General features: G+C 40.4%; 1 protein-coding gene across 1 annotated transcript in view; it reads left to right on the top strand.

The window, feature by feature from the left end:
- The window catches only part of CTNND2 (catenin delta 2), a gene marked incomplete at both ends in the record, with an annotated part of 558729 nt that overhangs the window by 277644 nt on the left and 262225 nt on the right, over positions 1-18860 (top strand). The window contains one exon of the mRNA XM_082315082.1: positions 8022-8216. Coding sequence (XP_082171208.1) covers positions 8022-8216 — 195 coding nt within the window. The remainder of the gene's footprint in view (positions 1-8021; positions 8217-18860) is intronic.

Below are 18860 nucleotides of genomic sequence, written 5' to 3'. Positions count from 1 at the left end.
AGGGTTAAGGGGAAGGGAAGGAGGCAGAGCTTAAGGCGGGGGGGGAAGCACCCAATGTGATCATTCAGTTAATAGTTTAAAAAAAAAAAAAATTATCTATCATTTTCTGCCTTGCTGAATTCGGCAAGTTGTTGTTGCTGTGTGGTAACGGTTGGTTTGGGGGAGTTTCTGTTTTTTCGTTCGTTCTTCAGTGACAGTTCCGTAGATCAGAAATGAAATGGGAATTATCTCCCTGAACTTGTCTGTCACATTTAATCTGCTGTTTCTTCCTGGCTATCTTTGCCTCTTATCTCTTTGCTCCCAGTCACACTTCTCTTCTCCACTAACAATTTATTTTTGATAAAATGTTTTAAGCAGGTGAATGCTTTTCAACAGAATGAGGACAGTAGCAGGAAAAAGAAAATGCTTGTGAGGAAAGACAAATTTATGGTGTGGGGTTTTTTTCCTGTTTTTCTTAGATTTGTAGAATTAAAATAACTGATACAATACATTGCAGTAAACTCACATTGCATGACTAAAAAGTAAACATAGACAACTTAAGAAAACATTTCTAGCTTTATTTCTCTTTTAAAGATACTTAGGAGTGTAATTAATTTCAATATTTGGTTAAAAACTAGTTCAAATAGGATAAAAATTATCCAGATGCTTCTTATAAGACATAGTAAGTTTTATCAAATGATTTTTAAAGTTTATTTTGGGCCTGTTTATTACACTTAAAGTGTAGCCTTTTCTTTCCCCCTACCTTTCTTTATTTTTAGCACTGATGTGAAAAGTGCTAACCCTAGGTCAGAGGCTGGTTTTGCAGTGTCCCTTAAGCAGCCAAAGCCAATCTGTTCTGAGGAGACTTTCCTAAGATACTTAATCTGGTTAATGGACAAACTACGCCTGGGACGTTCCGCAGTGTGAGCCGTACTGCTGAACGTGACAGTATCCTGACAGTGAAACTGCTCATAGGTTTGACGCGCAATGATAGTTTACAAGAAACACTCCAGGCCGTGCATCGTATTACGCTTTAATCTTTTAAGTAAAAAACCTGAGGAAAAGCAGTCTAAGATACTGACAGATGAGGCCAGTCTGTTCTTTCAGTTCTGGGGCTTGTATGTTGTAGCACATACTTGTTTTGCGGTCATCTCCTACAGTGTGGACTGGGGATGCCAAATCAGCACATCCATGTTTTTTCTGGATGTCCAGAGTCTGACATACGCTGAAAGGCATCGTGTGTAATCAGTCAATTCAGTGAGGGCATTATTTCCTTCTTTATTTGTACAAATAGTCCCGAGTCACGGACAGAATTGTGTAGTGAGAATGGAAAAAAGAGTATGAAGACAAAAATGAGTTTAATTCTGAACTTCCGTTAGTTAATCTTTAATCTTAATATTTGGGGAAGGAAAAACAAATTCATACATTTTGTGTTGGTTTGTAAAATTTAAACAGGTGAGAAACCTGTGTTTAAGAAAAATCTGAACCCAATTAAAAGGAATTCACTCCAGATTGTGTTTTGGTTCTGGTGAATGCAGATCTCTGGTGTGCTAGGGGCACAAGCTGACATACCGAAGGTGTGCATTAGCTGGTACTGCCATATGGCCTGTCATCTCTTACTGGTTAATTTAACCATCTGTCGTGCCTTAACAATTTGTATTCACTTTTAGTACTTGGGTTAGATATGTTTTCTTCTCTTTGGTACCGTACTCTTCATCACACAGTGCTGGTATATTCCTATTATCTGAGTTTTATTAGTTTTATTTATAGTAACATTTGTTGTAGATCGTACTGTTCTTTTCCAATGTTGTGAGTAGAAGATGCATGTATTCAGACAAGCATTTTGGAGATGTTTCTGCATAAATTTCTGGCAAAACAAGGTCAATATCAAAACTAGCTATGAATGCTTGGCTTCGTTCTCCTTCTCCCCCCAGTTCACTTCTAATTCTGCAGTTGGGTTCACATCAACTTCTTTACTACGTAACGTAAACCAGGTTATTGTCTGTAAAATAGGTTTCATTACGTATGAGTTCGGAGTAAAAATCCTACTATTCATATCTTCTTTCTCACATGTTGTTTTTTCAGAATTACAGTGTAGTTATGACCTCATGTACTGTATATATATATATTTTTTTTTTTTATAAGGACAGTAGCATTTTAGGACAAGTACCTAAGAGAAACTCATGTCAAAAAGGGTTTTCAGCCCTGATGTGCCATCTAAATCAAAAAGTTCTTTCATTCCTCTGAAAAGCATGCAGTGCACCTAAGCTACAAAATTACTGTGATTCTCTTTTAGTTTCCATGCCTACTGTCTCTTATCTCACTCATGGGCTTATTACAATTTTACCATCATGTGGGTTTGGTTTTTGGGTTTTTTTTTTGTTTTGTTATTTGTTTGTTTGGTTTTTTTTTTAAACTTGTAATCTAAGAAAAGCTCAGTGCAAATTACGTAATGTTGTCATTATATTTGAAAGTAAAAATCTGTACAGCCAGTTGTGGATGGTCAGTCCTCTTCATTAGAAAATCAGGTCTCCCGAGTGCAATGTGTCATAGTGTGTTCAGAGTCTGAGTTTGATGCTTAGAGCCTCAAGTAGCCAGAGGCACACTGTGTGTTGAAATGTGTGGGGTTGCAACCAAGTTAGATGGTGTAAACACATTACTGGTAAGTGGTAATATAAGGGTCATTGAGCTTCATCCTCAGCTCATATCTCATTAACGATGTTCCCGTATCATAGACGTAAGGAAACTGCTTAACGGGACTCTTGAAGAATATGTTTTGTGATGGAGAATTTCTAAATCAGGGCTGAATGGTTTATCTGGTCAAATCTGGATGCTTTTCTTCATGTGGAGATGATCACTTGCATATTTCATGTTTCCAGTGAGCTCTTAAATCCCAGAGAGGAGGGCAATACCGTATGCTCTTGCTATTAGAGATGTTTAGAGAGAATCGTGAATCTGTAGGGCTCCTTCTTAGGGCTGCAGCAAGCCAGGATGACGGGTTGTAGAGGCTTTCACAAGGGGCACAAATAGAAACTCTTCGGGCTTTATTAAAGCCTATGCAAATGCCTGCGTATCCATTCATTTGAATAGTTTTAATGTCTTTAGTTTCTTGAAATGAAAAATGCTGCCAATATGGTGGTTTACTTTATTGACCTAAACTGTCAGATTAGCAATGTCATTCAAATGTGTCTGTTGTATTTATTTCCATGACATCCCACACAAGCTCTGAAAAGCAATTAGGGATTATTTTGTGTATTTCTGTCACATTATACTTGTCTGATTACAGTGGCTTTCTTCCTGTGGAAAGTGAGACTTTGTCAAAAAAGAACACTTTCCTAGGAAAAAACCATTTCCCTATACTACTGAGGAATACATCTGAATAATTTGGAAACCTTCACCTAGTAAGCGGTTTTTTTAAGTGTAAAGGGTGGAGGTGATCTCTTTGGTCCAATTAGGTAGGACTGGACTCTTCCTGGGTTCTTTCTATTGCCCCTCTTGAATGCAGGAGGGGAGCAAAGGTTGTAGGAATGTGGTATCTTCATCTGGTAAAACTTTTGGCTAGTTCTAGGTTATTATCGTTGACCTAATCTGGTTAAACCTGGTTAGGGGCTCAGAAGATACCCCTGCTGGAGCCTGGCCACAGTCTACTTTTACAAGCTCCGTAGAGATGCAGAAGGGGCATTCCACTTTCTATCAGGTTTCAGTCTTGGAGACTTGAGAAGACAGAGAAGTCTCTCTTTTCTGTATGCTTTGTTCTTATAGTTAATCAGTTTCTGTTTAAAAAAATAAATGTACCCTATTTTGACACACACCCCCCCTTTTTTTTAACTTGTCTGCTTCACTTTTAATGCCTCTTGCAGCTATTTTAGAGCCCTTTAGTCTTCTCCATACGTTCTGCTTTGATGCATCTCCGGCATTGCAATCAAATAATTTCCCAGTCTCTTGTCCAACTAAAGATTGGACTTTTTTAGGAAGCAATTATCAAGTGGTTTCTTTAGGCCCTGAATAATGGTTTAGTTCTTAAAGGTTTGGGGTTTTTTGGGGGGTGTTTTTTGGGTTTTTGGTTTTTTGTTTGGGGGGGGGTGTGGTTGTTTTTTTTAATCTAGAAAGGAGGAAAAAAACCCACTCCTTCACAACCATGGTCATGATGCTAAATACATCATCTGTAATTAACGGCTTGCAGAACTGTAAATTTAATAACGAGTTGTCTTTGAACTTTTACGTAGACCTGTCTTTGAATGGGCTTGATTGCCTTACACTTCCCCAAAGGGAAAAATAGCATTGCTGTTAGGGACAGGTTGGCCAGGGAGGGGGGATGAGTCCATTTTCAGAACATGTAGGAGAGTTGTGTGTAGCCTTGATGCACATCCCTGCTTTGGTTTCAAGCAACCCAGAGCAGTGCAGTGTTATTAGTGGGGTGAAGGGATGGCGGCTGGTTGAGAACAGAGTTTGGACAACTGCAGTTTGGGGTGAGCCATGCGTTCGTGATGCCTCCAGGTTTAGGGAAGCCACTTCTGAGGGCGATGAGCCTCCTTGAATGCGAGAATGCTAACGGGCCTTGGTAATCCGATGTTTTATTGCTTCCTGGTAGTATATTGATTGCTGCTTTTCCATTCTGACCTTGTTGCTTTTCCAACCTCTGTGAGCTTTAGACTGCATTAATGCAAGTTTGTTTTTTGTTTGTTTTTTTTTTTTTTTTAAATAGATGATACAGATCAGCTTGCAGCTTCAGATAGTAAAGGATGTAGCTGTTTGCTGCAGATGCAGGCAGGAGGCGTGTTATACCTCTCCCTTTCTCAGTGGCATCAATTCTTTGAGTTCATGGTCTTTGTTTTGATCGATTACCTTAACCATCTTTCCAGTGTCTTCCAAAGTAGCAGCAGAATATGTGCAGGGGCTGAGTGTTTAGGTAAGGTAGGATGCAGTTGTCTGAAATCCATCACACTTTCCCCTTTTTCTTTTTTTTTTCTTTAATGATATAAAAATCTACAAGTCTTTTGTTGACTTCAGCTGTAATTGTGTGTTAGTTTTTTCTGAAAGTTGTCTGTGTGAGTCTTACTGGATTTGATACAGCACTGACAACAAAGATAACTGTTGGTATAACAGCTATTGGGTAGTTGATTTTAATATTTAAATAAACATGCAATTAAAACCTGTTGCTCCTAAGTTGAAACTTGAGTAAATTCATACATGTAAGAATTTTGAGTGATGGAAAAGAGATTTTTATTGAAAACAGAACTTGCTGTTCCAGTTTTCAAAATACCAACTTAATAGAAACGCTAAAAATGATGGTGGTGTTCCATCTTTTTATGAATTTTCTGGTTTGCGGTTTTTTTTTAACTAGAGTCAAGAACTTTAAAGGGTGCTATTATTTTGTGTTTAAATATTGATATCTGATAATTTGGAAATAGTGTAGTAAAATTGCATATTGAGGTCTGTAGAAAAGTATCAGTTTTGCTTGAAACTAAAGGTGTTTAAGAAACGTGCTTTAAAAAGTACATTCATGTTCTCATGGCCTTAATTTCTAAGATTTGAGAGTGTTTATGTTTTTAAAATGAAAATAGTTTAATTACGTGTTGAAATCTTTGTTTCCTTGAAATGTTAGAGGAATAGTGGCAGTTACTCCTTGGTAGAGTTTTAACTCTCGAACCTTTTTTGGGGGTGTTTACCCATAATCTTGTTATTCAGATGGCTTCAAGTTATTTCTAGATTGCCACTTAGCTGTTTTCGGGCAAGTTATGTTGGTTTTCTTTCATTGTTTGTCACATCTGCATTGTCTTGCTTGCTTGAACTGTAATGAGTTTTGGTCAAGAAGTTTCTCTGGTTATATTTATGTTCACTGTTTAGTACAGTAGTGTTACAGTCTTAATTACATGTGCAGTATGCAAATAAACCTCTGTTTAATATTAGCATAATAAACTAACACTAAACTTCTGTTTAGTGGTAGACTAGTATTAGCACTTGCAGATTCAGAACTATCAGTAGAGTATGAAGGAGGTTGAATTAAGCCCACCTCACCAGAAGACTAGCATAACTGTTTGAGAACATGTTCAGATGTGGGTTATGCTGCCACTAAATTCAATGGGAAAAATCTTTTGGTTCACTGGAAGCAGGATTAAGAAGAAAATCTATTGTTCCAAAGAGCATTGTTAATTTGTAAATAGACAAAAGAATTGTAGTACTTATAGAATGGGGTGTAAGTGTTTATTCTGTAGCAAGTCTGATTTGTTGATGCACTGTTAAACCTCTGAAATGCTGCCCTCAATTTTTCTATATTTTTTTTTTTTTTCTCTGAATACAGGACCAAGTAAACAGTGAAATTTGGACATAATCATAACAGGCTGTATTTTAGGCCACTGGAGGATACTAGACTTTGGTGGAGCCATTCAGCTGTTCTGAGAATCAGTCTCAAAGATGCAGGGTTAAAGAGCGTTTTGAAAATGCAGGCCATGAAGAATTTAGTTCTGTAACAGTAATATCAACTTCCTGGATAATTGCAGTAGTTAAAGATAAAATATGTCTTTGGGATTCTTGGCAGACTTTATAGTAAGGGGAACAACAGAATTACTTTCAGTGGTGTGCTAATGGCAAGTCAGTCTGAAAAATGTTTGAAGGGAAAAATATGTAAATAGGGTATTCCACTGAAAACATGCACGTACGCTGAAAAATTCAGAAGAAAACACGTATATGGCACAAGCTGATTAGAAAAAATGGAATAAATTGTTCTTTTCCTCCAGACAATTTGTATTAAACTTTAAGTAATGTGTCTGTGTATCTTTCTCATTTCTATCCCATGTTGCTATCGCACATTACTTATATCTGTGCTTTGCATTTTAAAAATGTTTAGTGTTTGTTTAAGCAACAAAACCACTGCCGACACAAGGAATGTGGTAGAGCTTTTCGGCAGGAATGGCTACTCTGATGGTCTGAGCAGTACAAGCTAAGCTAGCAGAACGTCGGCCACATCCAGGATTTTAACCTCAGAGGAATATCAGCAAGAGGTGTAATAGTCGTATCTTTGATTGCTTTTCTAAACATTTAAATAGCATGTTACCACTTTGTGGTATAGACCTAACCTTTGTCAAGTGTTGCTTGCGTACTTGCTTGATTCTTGCCTTCAAAATGTGTAATGTTTGTATGGCTTCCCCATGGCTCTCCTTGGGAATCTTGCTAATGGACCACAGAACTGAAGTACCTAAGTGGCAAAGGGATTCAAGTGACAAAAGTAATCCCAGCTGGAAATATACAAGTCTCTGTTTTAAACATCATGACAGAAAATAATATTTTTAATAGTACATGTTTTAACACAATCCCAGTTGATCTTGTTATTTACAAAAACAAAACAAAAAGAGCTGTATCCTTAAAATAGTTTTTCTAGGAGGCGTGTTTAATTTAGTTATCCCCAGTGGATATTTAAGTTGTAGAAAGTCGTAGCAATATGATTTTTTTTAAACTGTTGAGGGCAAAATGTTGCTAAGGCATGACCATTCTATTGTACTTTAGTGAAGCAGCAAAAAGATCAGCCTTCGTATAACTACGTCTATTCATCAGCTTTAGCTTGTTTCATTTGTAGATCTTAAGATATGGGCGTAACATGTGAAACTAGTTCTGACTGCTGCTCTTTTCTTCTCCCCCATTCCTGGTTCTCCTCTGGACCCCTTTGGTCTAGGGAATTCCTGGATCACACAGCTGCCTTTTTTTTTTTTTTTTTTTTTGAGAGGGGTTGGGTTTTTTGGTCTCTGTTTGAGAAGAGATGATATAATGATATTTATGTCTCCAAAATACGTAGTTTCCTTGGAAGAAATGAGGTCTTGGAGTACATGCAGGCAGCTGGATGATGCAACTAAAGTAATTAACTGAAGCTGTTGCTGCCCTTGCATGCTGTTTCTATTTGTATGTTGAAAACATTGATTTCTTTGTTTTATTTGGGTTTTTTTGTGTGTGTTTAAATGCTACTTTCAAGTAAGCTTTTAATCAAGTTAGATCCTGTATTTGTCACTTTTTTCCTCTCTCTTAAATGTCTCTTATAAATCTATTTGCAGCTGGGTCTCGGGCATCTTACAGCAGCCAGCACAGCCACCTTGGCTCCGAGTTAAGGGCACTGCAGTCTCCAGAACACCATATAGATCCTATTTACGAAGACAGAGTTTATCAGAAGCCCCCTATGAGGAGTCTCAGCCAGAGTCAGGGGGACCCTCTGCAACCAGCACACACAGGCACATATCGCACTAGTACAGGTAGGTGGATGTAACTTGCATGATTGTCTTTTTATGAGATATACTTCATTCTGCAGTACTAATTCTTCTTCTCTTTCTGATGTGCTAAAAAAAAAATGCTAAAAAAAAAAAAAATGTATTATGTGCATGCCAGTCAAACAAAATGCCTTGTGCAGATGGCAGCTATCAATGGAACCCCAAAGGCACGCACAAAACAGAAATACTTCGTGTTGTGCTATATGTACAGCAGGTTAAGCTAATTTGGGAAGGGAGCTTACTCAGGAGAGAGAGAATATTTTTATTAATCTTATGTATTGTCTTTAAGAAAAATCTGTTGTCTCTGAAGAAATTCCTAGGTTTTTTTTGCTTGCAAAAGGTATTTTGTGTGTTGCAAAGGGACTGCAAAGTTCCTTCCATATGAAGGTAAAGGATTGTTCACTTGCTTTTGAAGTGAATCATACGTAAATGTTCTTCCTCTCTCCTACAGAGGTACACTTAGGTATAGGTACACAGACATAAAATTGAACTATGGCATAGAGAAAAGCTGTTAGCATCACTGGTTCATCCATAAATAATAATGATTGTCCATGAAATGCATTGGAGCACGAGTCCTACTTGCAGAATGTCCTCTCAACCAAACGAAGTACAGCTGTATGTTGGAACCCACAAATAGATCACAAATCAACAGGGATATTTATGGTATTTAATGCACAAAATAATTAGAGTACATAAATGCTACAGCCAAAATAGCCTAAAGCAGATGTACAAAGAACTTGCCTTAGGAATTGTAAGTATTACTGGTGTTTTATCTTTGCTGTGTTGATCAAAGAGGGAAGATTATGTCCATTCTCAGAAAAAGTTAAGTGTACTTTTTGGAGCAAGATACTTTGCTTTCTTTTAAAACTTTTTTTTTTAAAGTTTTAAAACCATTTCTCCAAGGGTAAAGCTGGCAGTTCTTGCATGTCCAAAAATTTCTATTGCTTTATGCAAGTTTTGGGTGTTCAGAGTACAGGAGAAGATCCTTAAAAAGTTTTTTCCACAGAATTTTCTAGTTAAGTACCTGTAACAGCTTTATACTTTTTGAAGAACACCATTACAACATTTCCTTCCTGTTAAAGAATCTACCATAGTATATGTTTTGTGTAGAGTCATACATGTATGTGAGAAAAGATTACTATTCTTTGCATGAAGGGGACAACACCTCTGCCTGAGTCACTGAGCAGCGGAGGCAGTGAGTGATTGAAACAACTTATTATATTGAACCTTAAGCCTCATGTTCCACATGTGGCTGCCACATATTTATTATATGATGCTCTCTTTCCCAGTCACACCCTGAAGAGGGTTTCTTGTTTTGCTTGCAAAATATCCCTTGGTTCTCTGTGCTGAAGTAGCAGGCTGTCTTGTGGCTGTAATCTTCACAACACCTCCGTAAGGAAGGAAACCCTGTCAACATTGATCACAATTATAGTGAATGAAACGGGGATGCAGGATGTTAGTGGGTAATACCTGAAGATGGGTTTTCAGAAGGGAAGAGGGAAAGCTAAAAAAAAAAAAATGCTAATTTCGGTAGCAAAAGTGGGCCCTGTGAAGGTAAATTTTGTTTTGCTGTTTGGGGTATGGATTTGAACATTGCTCCAGGCTCGTTCTGAAGAAGGACGCCATCAGTCCAGCTTTGTGCTGGGTTGATCCTTGCTTTCCCCCCTCCACCCCTATCATCAGGGTCAGGGGAAATAAAAGCAGGTGGAGGCGTGCTAGGCCAATTATTCTGTTGCTCCGTCAATAGCTGTTAGCTGCGGATGCTGCCAGCCTTCCACGCAACCAGGCTGAAGAGCTGTCAGCGCTCAGAGGGAATTTTGGGCTGGATCGGATCAGCTCTTAGACTCCTCCTGCCTCTACCACAAATTCCTTTAGGAACATATGCCTTCTGATGGAGACCATACAATTTTTCTCAAATTAGCAGAAAGGAGGGGAGGGAGTTCAACTGAAGTATAACTTCTTATTTCTTCATTGGGTTGTCTTAAGTGTTTTTTATTGTAGGACTGAATAGCTGTTTGTCTTGACTATTTGGTATAAGATATGAGGGATGTAGATTGCTGCGTATGCCTTGAAGATATGTGCCAAGGGTTCATGGCCTGTATCTTCTGTGTGAGTGAATCACACTGGGGTGGTGGCGGTGGTGGTGAGGGGGTGGGGAGCTTTAAGACTTCAGTGTGCTCCTTTATAGACCATAGTTCATACTCTTTTGTCTGTTACAACAGTACCTTTAATCATGAAGATGGTGCGTGCTTTTCCACATCTGATGGAAAAAAAAGGGAAGGCAAACTTGGTCTAAGGACTTTGTCGAAAGCCTGGATTTTTTTTTCCTTTGCAGCTAACATTGCCCGTTAGAAGCCAAAATTATGCTAGTTATACATTCAAACCATTTACTTTTGTGGTTTGTTTTTTGTTTGTTTGTTTTTTAAAAAAAAGAGAACATTCTTCCTGAATTTGAAAATTTCACTTCATTTGGAAGATTAAGTGACTCACAGAATAGAAACTTTTTTTTTTTTTTTTGTAATGTAGACATCACCTCTTTCTCTTTTGTGAGCTCTTAAATACTTATTACATTCAGGAATGTTTACACAACTGAGGATAAAGCCCACTCAGAGTTTTTCATCCTCTAGGTGAATCAGCATTCAGTGAGCAGAACTCAATAAGCTAAAATCTCTCTGCGAGGTAAACTAAATTGTTTGTTTTATTTACTCACTGGTTTTGGGTGATTTTTTTTTTTTAGCTTTTGTATTTTCCTTGTATTTCACTTGTGAATGAAATGCATGACGATAGTTCTGCACTAAGGGCTACATATTGCAGAAGATACAAAATAGTAGGAGCTTACTGAACATCTCCCTTACTAGCATAACTTCAGATAGGGGCAAGATGAATTCTTCATCAGTTTGTGGTTTAAATTATGACTGGGTGTGTTACTGTCATGCTGTCTAAGCTAAAAATAATCTTTCAAATTTGACAGCAGTAGCTGCATAGGCTTTTTTGGTTGGTAGCTTTTACTTAACAAGTAACAAGACCTTTTGGTCTTCAAAGGGTAATGCCTTCTCTCATATAAAAAGTACCAGCCCAAACTTTTGCACTGAAAGTAGCAATAAACATGAAATTCTACTTTTTGAAATGAGAATCCACAAAAGATGTGCTTGCAGGGAGTACTCGGATGTAATATAAATAATGAATCAATTTACTTACTGAATAGCAACTTATAATTTGTATTTGTAACCTAACTAAATAACACTAATAAATTTTGTCCAGGCAGGTGTTTTACTTATTTTCCTTATAAACCTAAAGGCCTTGAATTATTAATTTAAATCCTAAGTTAATAATAGTAGAGATATGCTTATTTGATGGGATGTTTACATGAACACTGCTGGAATCTGAAGAGGGCTGTTACTTAAGAGGGGGGAAGGATTGCCTTTCAGCCAGAGTGGGACACAGAATCAGCAATCGTTTGCTTATTTGCAGAATTAGAAATTTTGACTAGGGACTTAGTCCTTGATTATTGGCATTGAATTCACGTTAAACATGAAACAAGTCCAAGCGGTCAAAATCTCTGTTTTGCAAGCCTGGGATTTCCATAGCTGCCTTGAGGAGAAAGCAGCCTCGCTTCTCAGGCTCTGGGCTGTCGGTGCCGACCTGCAGCAGAGGAGCACAGCTTCGGCAGCGGTGGGTCTGTGGGACCAGTTGCCGTCACCCTCTGGAGGCTGGCAGTCCTGTCTGGAAGCTTGTAACGACACTTGCTTTCGTTGTGGTCCCTCAGTGAAAGAGATGAGCCCTCTTCTGTAAAAAAGATGTGATTTCCGGATAAAGTTATTGAAAGAGTGCTGTCCCCAGCGGCCTGGGAGGGAGGAGTGGTAAATAGGAGGTCTCAGCTTATTCTGAACTCTCTACAAACTGCTGGGGCTTTATCAGATTAAATAAGTGCTGCCGCTTAAAAGCACTGGTGGTGCTGATGAGCTGTGGACATTTAGACCTCGAAACCTCCAAAGTGCTCACGCTTTAAGAGCACTCCCTGCTTTCAGGGGCTGCGGGCAAGTATCTCTGTGCCCAGCCTCACGCAAGCGGCAAGGATGAACCAGCAAATACACCGGAGGAGTGAACCTGTCCACCTCAGCTCTGTGAAGGACGTACTCGTCTTAACTGGCACCAGGGAAACCGTGAGGGCTTTGAAGAAAGCCTAAGGGAAGGCCAGCAGCTTTGTATTGGTTACGCAGCCAGCTGGCGTTAGTTTTGAGTGCTGGGGGCATGGAGCTGAAGTGCCTCCTGGATGAAGACAGGGCACACAAAACTGTGAGGACTCTTCTGTCCTTCCCAGGGAGGGGGGGAAAGGGTTAGGAAAAGGAAGAGTAGGGTCTGTGGTTGATGTAGCTGAAATTAGAGGACCCTAAAATGAAAGGTTTATTGAAAGGAGGTTGAATACCGAAAGGGTAAGCAGTCAAAGTTTGCATTGCCTCTGAAGAGTGGCTTAGCGTGGGACTTGAAGGCTTTACCAAGCATGCTCTTGCAATGGGTTATCCATTAGCGTGTGTGGGGCCGGGGCACTCCTGAAGCACTTCTCGTGCTACCTCCAAAGCTGCCCAATGTCCCTGCCTGTGCAGGCTGTTGCCCGGCTGCCCTCCAGCTTCTCTAATGGCCTCCTCTCCTTCAGGCCAGGTCTCCGCGAGGTTCCCCCAGTGCACCGCTGCCTCTGAAGCCGTCTGTTACTGAAAGCTGTGCTGCCGCAGGCTGCACCGCCTCCTGGGTGCCGTGGTACAGGGTGCTGATCAAAGAGAAGAGGCCTGGGAAATTTGCGATGGCAGGTGCAAACTAGAAACGCGGCTCTTGGCGAACTGGGTTTCTGTGCAGAGGGAGAGCGCTGTCAGGAGAGCTGTGGAGAGTCAAGGGGGCTCGTTTTCCCAGGGAAGTTCTCTGTTGCTCCTGGCTGTGGTTTCTGTTCAAGCGCTTGCCAGCAGCAGGGAAAAACTCTCTATTTCATTGTCCTGTGATGCGGCTCAGGAAAAACTGCTGAAGGTGAGAATTACTGTTGTGTTCCTGGACAGATGCTGTCCTCCTCTTTCCGCCTTCCTTCCCACTCCTGCCTGGTTCTTTATTTGCTGAAGGAAAGGAGTCTGCACCGAGGGATGCCTTATGTCAAGCACTGCTCCTGGTTATTTGTAATGTTGTCGTTCTCCTGTAAAAGCGTGTCTTGCGTTGGTGGGGTAGGGGGAGCGTTTGCTCCCAGAGTCCAGTCTTTTTTCACGGGTTAGATGTGCTGCTGGAGGGACGGGAAGAGGACCCAGGCAGCCGTGCCGGTGTCTGCTGCTTTGCCCCTGCTACACTTGGCCCGGGCCTTTGCTGCCCTGGAGGTTAAGCAGTGTCTGACGGGAAAATTTACAGGGAAAATTGGTGTTTCTTCTCACTGAGCTGGTGGCTTTCTCACAACATGGCTGGGCTGTTTCTCTCTCTTCTGCCTCCTTGTTCTGTCTTATGAGGTGCCTGTGGTGAGGGTCGGGTCTCTAGTCAGGATCTAAAGGAGAGGCAGGAGGGGGAGAAGCAAACCCCCTTTTTCTGCCACCCCAGACAGGAACAGCCAATACAAAATTGATTGCACTGTTGGTTTGTTTGTGTTTGTGTTTTTGCAGGGAGGGGAGGTTGCTAGTTTTGTTGCTTGTGGGTGCTCAAATGGCTCTGACCTTCTCCTCCTCTCCTCGTTTGCATTGCACAAGTGAAGCAGGGCAGTCCCAGCTCTTCAGTGTCTGATTGCCTCCCGTTCTCAGTGCCAGGTTCACGTGCCGTTTGCCCCCATTCCCTGGAGGCTCCCTCCCTGTAGGAAAGGCTGCCGCACGCCCAACCCGTTTGAACTTCCGCCCCATTGACCTGGTAGGCAGAAATCTGACGTTGTGGAGTTGCTGCTGGGAAGCTGCACCAGCCACCAGCTCCTTGCCTCTGCCCTGCCTTCCCTCTGCTGCCGGCATGGTGGGGCAGAGACCTTGCCTTGCTCCGGGAGGGAGTGCTGCTCTGCTGCCAGGCAGCTCTGCCTTGCCAGCAAGGGAGCCAGTGGTCTGTGGGAACAGTACCTGCTGAGTAGGTGCAAGTCAATTTTTGGTTTGTTTTTTGGTTGTGTGTTTGTGGGTGTTTTTTTTTTTGTTTGTTTGTTTTTTTTTTTTTTTTTTTTTTTTTTTTTTTTTTTGTTGCATGGACTGCTTAATACTGCTACCAAATACCCAAGTACTTTATTTGCTGCATGTTTTTTATGCTGGTCCAGCTTAGGCTTTCTTTGATTCTCAACATTTTGTCATGTCTCTTAGCTCCTTTGTCATCCCTTACAAAAAGAACATGAGGCTACAAACGATGCATGAAATGAGCCAAAGTACATCATCTTCACAAGACTGTAAATACTTGTCTTCATATGTAATAAAGTATTGGATATGTTTGTTATATTTAGAAGTTATTATTTCAAGGTGAAGTTTTTTTCATACTGGGAAGAAGCAATTTTCCAATATTTGAAAAATTGGCCATATGAAAAAAGTTAGACATCCGTATCCTATACAGTGATTTACTGTTCTTGCAAGAATAATTAAGTCTATTTTATTGCAGTTCTGTGGCATCACAAACTGATAGTGTTTTTCTGTGTCTGCTTTTACAACTAAACTGTTCATTAACCATTTTTAAGGTTTAAGGTTAACTTTAAACTTCTAACCTTTTAAGGTGTTTCTTTTTCAGTGGTTATGAAGTAGTTTGTAATAGTATCATAGATGGTTTGGGTTGGAAGGGACCTCCAAAGATCAGCTAGTCCAACCCCCCTGCAATGAGCAGGGACATCTACAACTAGATCAGGTTGCTCAGAGCCCCATCCAGCCTGGCCTTGAATGTTTCCAGGGATGGGGCATCTGCCACCTCGCTGGGTAACCCATTCCATTCCAGTGTTTCACCACCCTCATAATGAAAAATTTATTCCTTATATCTAGTCTGAACCTACCCTCTTTTAGTTTAAAACCATTACCCCTTGTCCTATCGCAACAGGCCCTGCTAAAAAGTCTGTCCCCATCTTTCTTATAAGCCCCCTTCAGGTACTGGAAGGCTGCTATAAGGTCACTCCGCAGCCTTCTCTTCTCCAGGCTGAACAACCCCAGCTCTTTCAGCCTTTCCTCATAGGAGAGGTGCTCCATCCCTCTGATCATTTTTGTGGCCTCCTCTGGACCCGCTCCAACAGGTCCATGTCCTTCCTGTGCTGAGGATCCCAGAGCTGGACGCAGTACTGCAGAGGGGGGGTCTCACCAGAGCAGAGTAGAGGGGCAGAATGACCTCCCTCGACCTGCTGGCCACGCTGCTTTGATGCAGCCCAGGATACGGTTGGCTTTCTGGGCCGCCAGCACGCATTTCCAGCTCATGTCCAGCTTTTCATCTACCAGCACCCCCAAGTCCTTCTCAGCAGGGCTGCTCTCAATCCCTTCATCCCCCAGCCTGTGTTGATACTGGGGGTTGCCCCAACCCAGGTGCAGGAGCCTGCACCTTGTATTCAGTATTCAGATGATATCTGAAACAAATATGAGAATGTTGGGGTTTTTTTTTAAACTTCGCTTTGAGAGAGATCTTTTTGATAGTCATTTACAATACCTTATAGCAAGCAGTCCCTTGGTAAGTTGTTCTCTTTAGCCATTTCAAATCACTGAAGTTGTCTATGACTTAAACATGCTGAAAAAGATTTAGAAAATTAACAGAGCATTCTTATGTTGAAATGAGACTATGTACAAATGACATTGTGGGACTCCAATTTCAATGTCATGATGAACCCCATATAGAGGGCTTGGTTCACAGCTTTCTATACCTCCAAGGCATGCAAACCTAACTTCAGCTCTGGGAATCAGACTCTGAGTTTGAGCCTTGCACATCACCAGTGGCAGGTTCCATAGGGCAGTTTATATGCCGGTTGAGCCAGAGTGCTCTCATCCTTTCTCAGGTTGTGTTAGTATTGCTTCTTGGCATGGAACTGGAATTTAGTTAACCAGATGTATCACTTGTAATTCCATAGCCTTCAGATTAATGAGTTAAAGGAATTCTAGAAATATTTTTCCTATATACATGCAATTAGGTGTTTTCAGATTCTTACGGTGAGCATCAATGAGTACATTGGTTTAGTTTTACTTCAGTTTTAGAGCAGCATCTAGCTATTAATGAAAAGCTACCTGTTACGTGCTAGTTCCTGTATTGCAAATGCTCCATTTGAAAGTAAAAAGGGAACCTTGGTTTCAAATATATTTTTATTTGCGTTTAAAGTTGTCACTTCAGGCCAAAAGGAGGAGCAACAGAAAAATGAGCTGTGACTTGCCCCATACTGCTTCTCAAATCTGTGTTTAGTTTTTGTTCAGTCCTAAAGTGCAATAGGTTATAAATACCAAACATTGCTTCTTTCTGCTTAGGTTGTGTTTTTTTTTTTTTTCTGGTTGGGGGACAGGTTTGTTTGTTTTATTTTTTGTTTTGTCACAAGCTGATGTGCTGTGCAGGGGCACACTGTGATGCCACAGCTGCAGATTAATTGAGGATCATGCTAGTAAATCACACAGCATGGAGTTCTGGCTATAGGATATAATGTTTTCAGGGAAATTAAAAAGAAAAATTATTCCTACCACTGCATCTCTATTAGTTTGGTAATGTTGTGATAATAGACCTGTATTCCTAACTGACATCCACTTGATAACATTGCTTTGGGAGAGAGAATTATATGAAACAAGCAGGGAACAAATCTTCAGTACAAAGTAAATTGAGCACAAAATACCTTAGTGATCTGCATAGTGAGTAACAAATCACCTCAAAGCAATGCAAAGTCATAATCCCATTTCATTTGACGGATCCGGGGTGTCTGGTGTAGCCTTATCTGTGTTATATCGTTGCATATATGTTTTTAGGTGATTCTTTTTCCAGGTACAGTGGCATCTTCTCTGAGAGAGAAGTTTGGGTGTGGTTGGTTGGTTTTTTGTTTGTTTTTTTTTTTTTTTTATTTCCTTCCTGTTAAAATTTTGGCAGGAGTATAATAAAAGACATTGCTTTCAACTTCAGTGGTATCCAGTAGTCGCTGTAAAGCTGTGGACAAGAGCAATGAGAGAGGGAGGGAAGTGACAGGAGGTGAAAACCATGCAGAACCACCTTTGTAATCTGTGAGCAATATCCCCCTTATAGTGGAGAAGCATTTCTCCAAGTAAAATAGTTGTAGCTTCGAAGTATTGAGCCCGTGGTTGGGTTCCATAGAGGAATTGTACCCATATGAAGACGGCCCGGATTTCGTCCTTGCTCAGAATAGAAACCTTTTAAAATGGTCAGCATCCACAGCCTTCTTCCTCTGTCCCATGAACAGGATACCTCCAGGGCTTGTGGTTTGTCCTACGTATTTCCTAATTCTTCTATTCTTCTTTTTTAATAGAAGGATGACTTAGAGCATGTCTGAATGGTTCTCAGATCTCTCAGATCTTCTCCCTAGTAACGAGTGATAGGACGAGAGGAAACAGCCTCAAGCTGCGCCAGGGGAGGTTTAGGTTAGACATTAGGAAAAACTTCTTCACTGAAAGGGTGGTCAAGCATTGGAACAGGCTGCCCAGGGAAGTGGTTGAGTCTCCATCCCTGGAGGTATTTAAAGAACAGATAGATGCGGTGCTCGAGGACATGGTATAGATGGACTTGGCAGTGCTAGGTTAATGGTTGGACTCGATGATCTTAAGGGTCTTTTCCAACCTTGACGATTCTATGATCTCCCTTGACTTTTGCTACCTCTTGAGGGAGAAGTGTGATTATAAAATCTTGGTCAGGGAAGTGCATACCCGGTAAATCTCATCTGCCACTATTGAGAAAATAGTGTCTACTGTGTGTCAGAAACTGTCTGTGTATTTATCATCTGTTTACTGTACAGGTGTAGTCTCAGGTTAAAGCCTGGTCACATTAGACTTTAGTAATGCAGGACTATGTACATTCTCTTTTATTTACTTCAGTGTTGTGTAGAAATACAAGGTTGTCATTCATGAAATAAGAAGCAATTCAAACGCCTTTCATAAATCTCCTTCTTGTAAATCTTTGCTGAACAAAAACACAATGCCGTGCCTGAGGTAACTACCCAGTAATGTCTTCAAGACGACTAATGCTTTTGTTAGAGGATCAGTCTTTCTGCAGCATTATATTTAAATGCACTCTTTTAAAAATCACCAGCCTTTTTTTTTTTTTTAACTCAAGCTGTAATTTTTTTTTTATATATGATTGTCTATTTTCAGAGGCAGTCTCTTCCTCTATAATAATCTCAGCAGTTCACATGTAGGGTTGGAGTTTTTACAAGTACAGCAAGTACCCGAAGATGTTAGTTTTTACTATAATGGGTCCAGCAACTTTCAAACTATCATTTGCAGAAGTTAGATTAATGTTTAAGGTGTACATATCACATGGTCTGGCACTCGAATACAAATGTGGTCAACTTAATAGTAAAATAACTCTCTACTCCAAAGTGGAAACGATTAATTAAAATAGCTGAAGCTCAGTAAGGTGTTCTAAAAAATACCAGCTAGTAGCCATTTTATTACTTAGGATTATAGTGTACTAAATAGGGAGAAGGCAAAATCTGAAGGAGAAGACATCAACGTGCTTGATGGCTGCGGCATCGTGCAG

Source organism: Platalea leucorodia (assembly GCF_965183815.1).
Source record: "Platalea leucorodia genome assembly, chromosome: 1".
In the NCBI taxonomy this organism is placed as follows: domain Eukaryota; kingdom Metazoa; phylum Chordata; class Aves; order Pelecaniformes; family Threskiornithidae; genus Platalea; species Platalea leucorodia.
Note: the sequence above shows the minus strand (reverse complement) of the source record. Positions and strands in the feature narration are given on the sequence as shown.